The following is a 10,323-nucleotide window of genomic DNA, read 5'->3' as shown; positions in this document are numbered from 1 at the left end:
AAATTACCAACTTGATTCTGTGTGTGGACAAATTCTGAAATCTCAAATCTTTTTTAAGTTGTCTATACTTTTTAAAGTTGTCTAGACGAGGGTAGTTTTTGTTTGTTTGTTTCATACGTAAATTTAAATCAAGTTGGACATTATCTTGGAGAATAAACATTTTAAAAATAAAGAAAAGGAGCAATGTGGAGAGTCCATTTGCGCTTTGTTGATACTCTAACGTACCAGTGGGATCGGAGAGGCGTGGGTCTCAGTCGAATTGTCATTGTCTTCAAGAATATTTCAGAAAGAAGCCGTCCATAAATGACGTCACGCGATTTTGACGATTTTTTTTATCCCCCCCCCCCCTCGTCACACGGCGTCACAAAAAGTCAGACCCCCCCCTCAAATATGACGTCACAAAGCTTTGCCCCCCCCCCCCAAATAAAAAAATGCTTCAAATCGCTTAAAACTATTGTCATTGTAGTGCGTATTTAATGTGGCGCTGCACTCTGATGTTGTAGGAGAATACATGTATAAAAAAAGTCTATTTAATGAAGTAGAACGTGTTTATATTTATTTAAAGTTGCACATTTTGATGTGACGTCACATTTCTCACCACCCCCTCGTCACACATCGTCACAAATTCCTGACACCCCCCCCAAGGTGCGTGACGTCATTTATAGACGGCCCTAAATGCAATTGTTGTTTCAATTATTCAGAAAATAATTATAATAGCCCAATAAACCAATTAAGCAATTCAACTTTACGAATATTACGGCATGCTTCCTTTGCAACTGCTGGACGGTTTCCGCACTTGTTTTATTCAAAGACATACGGTGTGTGTATGTGTGGCTGTTACAGTGAGGGAAAAAAAGTATTTGATCCCCTGCTGCTTTTGTACGTTTGCCCACTGACAAATAAATTATCAGTCTATAACTTTAATGGTAGGTTTATTTGAACAGTGAGAGACAGAATAACAACAACAAAATCCAGAAATACGCATGTCATAAATTTTATAAATTGATTTGAATTTTAATGAGGGAAATAAGTATTTGACCCCCTCTCAAACAGAAAGATTTCTGGCTCCCAGGTGTCTTTTATACAGGTAACGAGCTGAGATTAGGAGCACACTCTTAAAGGAAGTGTTCCTAATCTCAGCTTGTTACCTGTATAAAAGACACTTGTCCACAGAAACAATCAATCAGATTCCAAACTCTCCACCATGGCCAAGAGCAATGAGCTCTCCAAGGATGTCAGGGACAAGATTGTAGACCTACACAAGGCTGGAATGGGCTACAAGACCATTGCCAAGCAGCTTGGTGAGAAGGTGACAACAGTTGGTGCGATTATTCGCAAATGGAAGAAACACAAAAGAACTGTCAATCTCCCTCGGCCTGGGGCTCTATGCAAGATCTCACCTCGTGGAGTTGCAATGATCATGAGAACGGTGAGGAATCAGCCCAGAACTACACGGGAGGATCTTGTCAATGATCTCAAGGCAGCTGGGACCATAGCCACCAAGAAAACAATTGGTAACACACTACGCCATGAAGGACTGAAATCCTGCAGCGCCCGCAAGGTCCCCCTGATCAAGAAAGCACATATACATGCCCGTCTGAAGTTTGCCAATGAACATCTGAATGATTTCAGAGGACAACTGGGTGAAAGTGTTGTGGTCAGATGAGACCAAAATGGAGCTCTTTGGTATGAACTTAACTCGCCGTGTTTGGAGGAGGAGGAATGCTGCCTATGACCCCAAGAACACCATCCCCATCGTCAAACATGGAGGTGGAAACATTATGCTTTGGGGGTGTTTTTCTGCTAAGGGGACAGGACAACTTCACCGCATCAAAGGGACGATGGACGGGGCCATGTACCGTCAAATCTTGGGTGAGCACCTCCTTCCCTCAGCCAGGGCATTGAAAATGGGTCGTGGATGGGTATTCCAGCATGACAATGACCCAACACATACGGCCAAGGCAACAAAGGAGTGTCTCAAGAAGAAGCACATTAAGGTCCTGGAGTGGCCTAGCCAGTCTCCAGACCTTAATCCCATAGATCTGTGGAGGGAGCTGAAGGTTCGAGTTGCCAAACGTCAGCCTCGAAACCTTAATGACTTGGAGAAGATCTGCAAAGAGGAGTGGGACAAAATCCCTCCTGAGATGTGTGCAAACCTGGTGGCCAACTACAAGAAACGTCTGACCACTGTGATTGCCAACAAGGGTTTTGCCACCAAGTACTAACTCATGTTTTGCAGAGGGGTCAAATACTTATTTCCCTCATTAAAATGCAAACCAATTTATAACATTTTTGACATGCGTTTTTCTGGATTTTGTTGTTGTTATTCTGTCTCTCACTGTTCAAATAAAGCTACCATTAAAATTATAGACTGATCATTTATTTGTCAGTGGGCAAACGTACAAAATCAGCAGGGGATCAAATACTTTTTTCCCTCACTGTATGTTGAGGTATGTACCGTATAATTAACTTCTTTCGCACCGTACATAGCCAACCGTGCTATATTACTTCCAGTTCAACTCGAAAATAAGTCCTTCCCCCAGCCATCCGTGCTTTCTGCTCCCTGTACCAGTCCAGGCTCATCAAGAACGTCCTATTACCCTCTTGCCTTTGACTGACTGAGCGCACCACTCCTCGTTACCAAAATTAATGTGCGTAACGAGCGTGGGTGGCAGGCACGGGGTGCCTTGCCCCCACCCCCCCGTAGTGGCCAAAGCTACGAGCTGGGACTTCCCTGAACCACCATGAGATATTAATTCAACAACAGTGTCTGTGTTTCGTCTCTCTCAAATTTGGCAATCTTTGGAAGAACGTAATCAACCAGGTGGGGTGTTGACTGTTATGTCAGCCGACTCTCTGTGTTGTATTGCATTATATTTCTATGTTTAGGTTTGTTTTCCCCTTCATATTGTACCTGATGATTGCTTGTGTTGCAATCAAAACGTCATATGCTATTATTTAATTTATTTTCTTTCTACGTGACGTGAGTAACAGTGTAAAAGAACAAGAGCTTATTTAGCACGCGGTTTAAATTTTAGTTTAAAAAAGCTTTCCTTTACGTTCCACGTTTTATTTAAATTGATGTAGAGCAAATTACCCATCACGTTTTTTTTTCTACGTTGTCATCATAGCGTGTAACCGGGTAGACACACAGGGCTATAAGTGGTTCGCCAAGACGGAGCGCCCCTATTGCGTTAAATGTTCGAGCCCGTGAGCGTAATGATGTGCTTAGGCAAGAGGAGCCGCGATGTATAATAGCCTAAGGTGCGACCGTGCGAGACGAATCAAATATTGGGGCTCCACTTGATCGATTGCCGTATCCCATGTCGTTACTATGCCACTGGTAGTGTAGTTATTACGCCACTGATAATGTCATTACTTCGCCACTGGAATTGCCTCCGTTGTTATGTACAAGTTGCGGGCACATTAGGACGGCTATATAAATCCACGTAGTATTGTAAATTGTTTTATTGGTGCTCTGACAATTGTTTTCATGCACATAAACATTACAACGCTTGCAAAATGAGTGTTACAAATCGACCGCTAACATTTCATTGATAGTTGTCATATTTTATCTATTGGCATAACAAAAAACGATCTACGTATAAATATACAGCAATTAAGCTTTGGCCATTACAAAGACAGTGTTTGAGAGAAGCGGCAATAACATCAGACACTTGGCTCACAATAATTCAATATATTATGCTTCTCCGATGACAAATTCTTACATCTGGAGGTAAACACCTCCGTTTTGTTAAAATATACTCCATAAATGAAAATAGGGTTTCCACCTTTTTTCTGGCAACAAAACAGGTGTTAAGATGTTAAAACACCAAACTGAAACCTTTTACAAGGAATCATTTCTGCATTAACCACAATACTTGTGATCAAAATGCAAACAAAAAAAACTCCATAAATATTAACATAACGGAGATTTTAAAACAAACTTTAGCCTGGAAATTGCTGACACATACAGTCGAGGTAAAACCTATGCGCTGGTAACTACTGTATTCACATTTGCATGCAAATGTGTTCGTGCACACACGCACCGCAACATTGGCTAATATGTTCTAAAATCTTCCACTCGGATTTCATTGATAATTGTAATATTTTACCGAAGGCTCGACAATAACATCAGATATTTGGCCAACCATTCTTAAATACTGTGACAAATGCTTACATCTGAAGGTAAAACAAACTCTGTGCTGTTTAAAAAACAAAATTCGCGAAGGAAAAAAAACACCTTTGGTCTGGCAATTGCTTACACCTTCGCGGTAAAATCCCCTGTGCTGCCAAAGACTCCCCATCTAGTAGGGGGCACACAAAACAACTTTTGGTCTGGCAAGCGATCGTAATTAGAGGTAAAACCTCCCGTCGGGTCGTGTGCACGCTTGGCGTCACGTGCGCACTCCAAAGCATTGGGTGGCGACACGCGGTGAACAAATCCGCGCACTTGCGCCCCTTAATGACCTCTATGTCGTCATCCCCTCGCTGATGTTGAGGTTTCGCGTCGCCGCTGCTATAGGTAAACCTCCTTACGAACAATACTTTGCATTGACAAAGAGCTGAATATTATAATTGTAAACCCATTGATGTGTAGTTGTTTTTGTTTGTTCGTATTGTTTAAAACCTAATCCGCGAAAGAGTTAGATCGTTGTTTTGCAGGTTTCCGGCGGAGGCGGTAATGCAAGTTATTTGGAAATGTTTCTTTCGCGTCCAGAAATCTCCAGGCCATGTGTGTACTTTTTTTGCACAAAAAGTCCGCGGTTGAGAATTAAACAGTAGGTTTTGAGACGCAAGTTACTTTGGTTTTGGACAGATTTGATTTGTGATGCAAAGTTAGAGGTGCTTTTTTTCATTACAACCCATTGTCAAATGGCGTTATTTAAAAAAAAGTAATTTTCCTACAACCTAATACAGTACGTAAAATCGTGAGAGAAAAAATGTTACTTAATTTGTTTTATGTTTTGTTAAGGCACTAACGAAAGTTGTATTTGTTTATATCCTGAATAGTCAGTTTAACACGTAGGCTTTCGCGACCAATATTATTCATAATAAAGGTTTTTGGGTTAGATCGCGTTTATTTATAAATGTGTCGTAACCCTCCACCACCCGACACGGCCAATCAGCAAAAAAAGGTGTCACGTTGACAAAAGACAAATAATTCACTACTTCAGCCCACCGGTGTGTTGAAGAGTTAATCCACATTTACAGTTTGAGTACGAGCATCATCGGGCAATTCGCCCGATGATGCTGGAAGTATTTACCAGCGAAACGTCGTACTCAAACTGTAAATGTGGATTAACTCTTCAACACACCGGTGGGCTGAAGTAGTGAATTATTTGTCTTTTATCAACGTGACACCTTTTTTTTGCTGATTGGCCGTGTCGGGTGGTGGAGGGTTACGACACATTTATAAATAAACGCGATCTAACCCAAAAACCTTTATTATGAATCCTGAATAGTGTTTTACGTATCAAAACATGCTTGACAATTTATACGACAATAACTGTCTTTGAGACCGAAGTTATTTTGGAAAGAGAATAAATCTGAAAGTAGATACAAGTACAAGCTTCCAACTGAAATTTTCCATTGATAACAAATGTATACGTATATTTTGGCTTTAAGAGAATGTATTATTTCTCAATGTCATGTTTGCAGGGGCCAACCAATTGTTGGCCTCAAAATCGGTCAAATGCTTTCTGCACGTGACGCGTTGTACCGTCTCCACCATGGAGTAATAATGAAAATTGTCGCACAAACCATAGAAAACTTCTGTTACAAAAACTTTTGACGGATGTCCACATTGCACAAGCCAAAACATTAAGAACTTCCCCCATAAAAACCTCACACCATATTTCAGGGCATACTCCATTGGGATATTGGAAAATTTGGCATTGGGAGTGTTGGCATGTGACAAGAAACAATCACCCAGATAAACTCCTTTTTATAAATAAATAACACTCAAGTAAATATCTTTACATTCAGGTTCCTAAATGCAATTTCTTCACTGACATGGGTCCAGGTCCACGTGTTGGTGACTCTTCTCGGACGTAGAACGTAGATCTGCTTCAGGATAACAACGGCTGGCTCCGCCCTTAGCCACGACCACCTTCGAGAACCCTCGAGCAGGATCTCGGCCCTGACACGTGACCACCCCTAACCCCCACCTGGGGGCCCCTGTGTAGACTTTACCGGTCACGTGTCCTTCGGGGTCAACCAGAGTGCCATGGCCCTGAGTTAACCCCATTCCCATGGCCGACAGTCTCACACCCTATCCTGTAGGGGGCGGCACTGCACGCAGAGCGTGGTGCCCTCCAGCACAGTCAGCGCTCACCAAGCCCCTCCAGGACCGGTACTGCACCCACATCCACGTGGTGCACGCGATGGCAATACATCGCGTGCCGTGCCTCTCTAGAGCCGGCATTACTGTGACACCCGTGATGTCACTACATATGTATGGTGTGTAGGCACTTATGCCTACACAAAATGAATATCTTTTTTTGGGGGGGGAGGGTGCACTTTCTATAACTTTTTGATTCAGGCCTTCTGAAAGGCTCATCATTTAGTTGACACCCACGGAACGCCGGGATTTTATAATAGAATGCTGGCGTGCAGCACGACTTTGCTCTGCGAAACATGCCAACTAATTGTTTTTACACTATTTACTTTGGGGTGGAACAATTTTATTCTTTACAACTGCATCGCTTTCATTCATAATCGTGATTTTGCTTTTGTCAACTTAGTTATGGACCCATGTTGGCAAAGGTAGTCCAGGAATGAAGGCGGGGTTGCCATCTCTTAAATATTTTATTGCGTTTTCTGTAAAAAAAAAAATTCGGACAGAGGTACACAACCACTGACATTTAACTGTAAGAAATATTGTCGTGGTCAAAACCGGTTTGTTGGGTATGACTGCATTGTTTGGACTTCCTCAATTCAATTCCATACACAGCGAAGAGTCAGTGGCACTGCTTGAAGGTGTTATTACTTGTCACCATCATTTTCAGGCCTGCCTAAGCTACTGGATGATGTATGACAATGAATTTGCTCCACAAGAGTAATTAAGTGTATGCGTGTGGTCGGGAAAGACGTGTACAACTCAGACGCCGGTAAGACTTTATCATTTGTACGTTTGTCATGAAGTGCTGCGCTGGTGTGTTGCGTTATCTCTGTTCGTGTGTGTACGCATTGTGTAACGTGCCCCACCACTTCTTACTACGTAGGGGGCTGTTTCCGTTCCGCTGAAAACATCGGGGAGCTCTTAAGTTTGTCAGGTACGCTGCAGTGAAGTGAATTCACAAAATTGTGGTGACGGCGTTTCCTCCGGTATATTGACGTGCGTAAATGTATAACTGATAATGTTTGACAGATGCATTGTGCGCATGTAAAAAATGTCATGTGTTTCGTTTCGTCTTCCTCCCTTCCTGTGTCGCAGTTGGGATACCAGTGGAAATATGGTGTGGCATTTTTTACATATGATAACCGTCCTGGCAGCTGTACTGAGTGTCCACGGTGAGCCCTGAATGTTTTCTTCCTGGGGAATTTGATACGACGTAAATCTTTGATCAAGCAGTAACTGTCAAAAAAAATGTGTGTTATTGATGCAAATACTGTACGTTTGAAGTGGACTGTCCATTCCAGGAGATGCCAATGTGTATGTTTTTACAAAACTGAATGACACTTGAAATCATCTACCATATCAGACGTACCAAGAAGCTTACTCATACCAATGCCCATCCATATCTGTATAATTGTTTGAACACGATTGGCAATTAAACACTATCATTAAAGTTTTTTTTAATCGGAAAAAGCCATCGCGGGGGTTACGTTATTGAAAATAGCCGCAATTGGCAAATCCACGCTCCGCAAACTCAAAGGGGAAATAGAAGCTTTGGCTCACGCTGCGTAATAAGACATCCCCTCCTTTTGTTTCATGTTGCCCTAGTTTAACCCAAACATGAAACGGGAAGTATTTTTTTTCACGTAAAATATGAATCGGAAAAATAATGTAAGTCCAAAGAAATCGCCTCCTCGCTGGGCTGGCAACAACTTGTGAGCTGCGACCCACGATGGGCTGCGTAGGAGATAAGATGGAGACAAGACGGCACGTGTATTCTTCTGTAGAAGCTAAGAGTACATTTACGATGCATACTGTGCAGCGATCTCGCAGTCATCCTACGAATGGTCGAGCCACAGGGACCCGATTGATGCAATGAATATCATGTCCGCGGGTCTGTGCTTTTCGCTTGCAAGTTTCAGATTCACTGCGATACACCCGTCCTTGGACGGGCAAAAAAGGCACGTTACATTTTAACTGCATATCTTGTACACTTTATATAATACTAGCGGGAAGTACCCGGCGTTGCCCGGGATAAAAAAATATATATTTCAAAACTTCTCTTAAAAATATAACATATACATACACAAGCACTAAGCTATTGTGAAAGCCCGGCGTTCCGTTTGTCTGTCCATTTGTCCATCAACAAAATTATAAGAGGCTTGAAGAAGTCCTGAATCCAAAAGTAATAGAAAGTGGCGAATAAATAGTTGATCTAGAAAGTTTCCTAAAATTGTTGACCTCCCCCCCTCTCCTAAAAAAAACATTTGTACCCCTCCATAGGCATATATACCTACACACCCTCCATACAATAGAGTAGAATCTAGTGACTCTATAGTAGTATCTGGCTGTACAGTAGTATCTGGCTCTACAGTAGTGTCTATTGACTGTATAGTAGTATCTATTGACCCTACAGTAGTATGTACTGACTCTATAGTAGTATCTGCTGACGATAGTATCTGCTCACTCTATAGTGGTATCTTCCGACATTATAGTAGTAAATACTGGCTCTACAGTAGTATCTACTGACTGTAGTAGTATTTACTGACCGTAGTATATACTGCCAGTAGTAGTATCTACTAACTATACAGGAGTATCTGCTGACTCTATAGTAGTGTCTACTGACCGTAGTAGTATCTATGGATTGTATAGTATCTACTAACTGGAGCAGTATTTACTGACCGTAGTGGTATCTCTTGACTGTAGTAGTATCTACTGACTGTATAGTAGTATCTGCCGACTCTATAGTAGTATCTACTGAATCTATAGTATCTATTGACTCTATAGTAGTATCCACTGACTATAGTAGTATCTGCTTACTATAGGAGTATCTACTTACTCTACCGTAGCCTCTGGTAACTCTGCAGTCGTATCTCCCAACTTTACAGTAGTATCTACCGACTCTACAGTAGTATATACTGACTCTATAGTCGTAACTACTGACTATAGTAGTATCTAGTGACTCTACAGTAGTTTCTACTGACTGCAGTAGTATCTACCGACTCTATAATAATGTATATGGACTCTATAGCAGTAGCTACTAACTCTACAGTAGTATATACTGACTTTAGTAATATCTAATAACTCTATAGTAGTATCTACCGACTCGATAGCAGTATCTACTATCACTACAGTAGTATGTACTGGCTCTTTCTCTCCCCCAGCCGCTTTGGGGTGGATTTCCACACATTTCTCTGTGTGTCTCTGTTTATCAAATATCACACTTAAATTTTAATTTTAGCAATCTTTGGAGATCGTAATCAACCAGGCTATGCGTTAACTGTGTGTTAGCCGACTCTCTGTGTTGCATTACATTACATTTCCAAAAGATTTGCTACATTTTGTTTTCTCAAACCATTTCTCTCTCAAAAATTTACCAGGCTATCATAGGGCCATTCGATCTTTTTTCCCTCGGTCGTTTCGGGGTGGATTCAGTGACATGCTAATTTCTCTACTCCAGCAGCTGCCCCAGTAGACCCCCCCCCCCCTCTCTCTATTTAAGGCCTCGACACAGAGGCATTGGGTCTCTGTGTGTCTATGTTGTGTGTCTCTCTCTGTGTGTCTCTGTGTTGCCTCTCTCTGCTTGTGTGTCTATCTGTGTGTCTCCGTGTCTGTGTTTTGTCTCTCTCTCATATTTAGTTCTACCTGATGACGGTTGCTTGTGTTGCAATCGAAACGTCGTACTCTATGATTTAATTTATTTTCTTTCTACGTGACTTTACCGAAAGAGCCAAAGAGTAATTCCTGCAATCACGAAAGTTTCAAATCAAGTTTTAACTCTCTAGCAGTATGTACTGGCTGTAGTAGTAGCTATACTAACTCTAATAACATTTGGTTCTTTCGGTAAAGTCACATAGATAGAAAAATTATAATTAATAAGTGAATAAAAAATTATAATAAAATAAATGTAGACTGTAGCCTGGTTTTTAATCGGAGTGAGTGTACTGGCAGTCTATAATGTAGACTGTATCAATGGGTATTAA

At 41.5% G+C, this 10,323-nt stretch overlaps 1 protein-coding gene across 3 annotated transcripts in view; it reads left to right on the top strand.

Moving 5' to 3' along the window:
• The first annotated feature begins 6,909 nt into the window (after positions 1-6,909).
• Positions 6,910-10,323, top strand: part of LOC142929142 (uncharacterized) — a 32,359-nt gene continuing 28,945 nt past the window's right edge. The window contains exons 1-3 of one of the 3 annotated variants that reach the window (XM_076069698.1): positions 6,910-7,112; positions 7,227-7,277; positions 7,439-7,515. In XM_076069698.1, coding sequence (XP_075925813.1) covers positions 7,458-7,515 — 58 coding nt within the window. In that variant the 5' untranslated portion in view covers positions 6,910-7,112; positions 7,227-7,277; positions 7,439-7,457. The remainder of the gene's footprint in view (positions 7,113-7,226; positions 7,278-7,438; positions 7,516-10,323) is intronic. The other 2 variants (XM_076069700.1, XM_076069699.1) reach the window with 2 other exon arrangements.

Source organism: Petromyzon marinus, chromosome 25 (assembly GCF_048934315.1).
Source record: "Petromyzon marinus isolate PM22_M1 ecotype Great Lakes invasive population chromosome 25, UKy_Petmar_22M1.pri1.0, whole genome shotgun sequence".
NCBI classification, from domain to species: Eukaryota; Metazoa; Chordata; class Hyperoartia; order Petromyzontiformes; family Petromyzontidae; genus Petromyzon; species Petromyzon marinus.
This window is presented reverse-complemented; position numbering and strand designations above follow the sequence as displayed.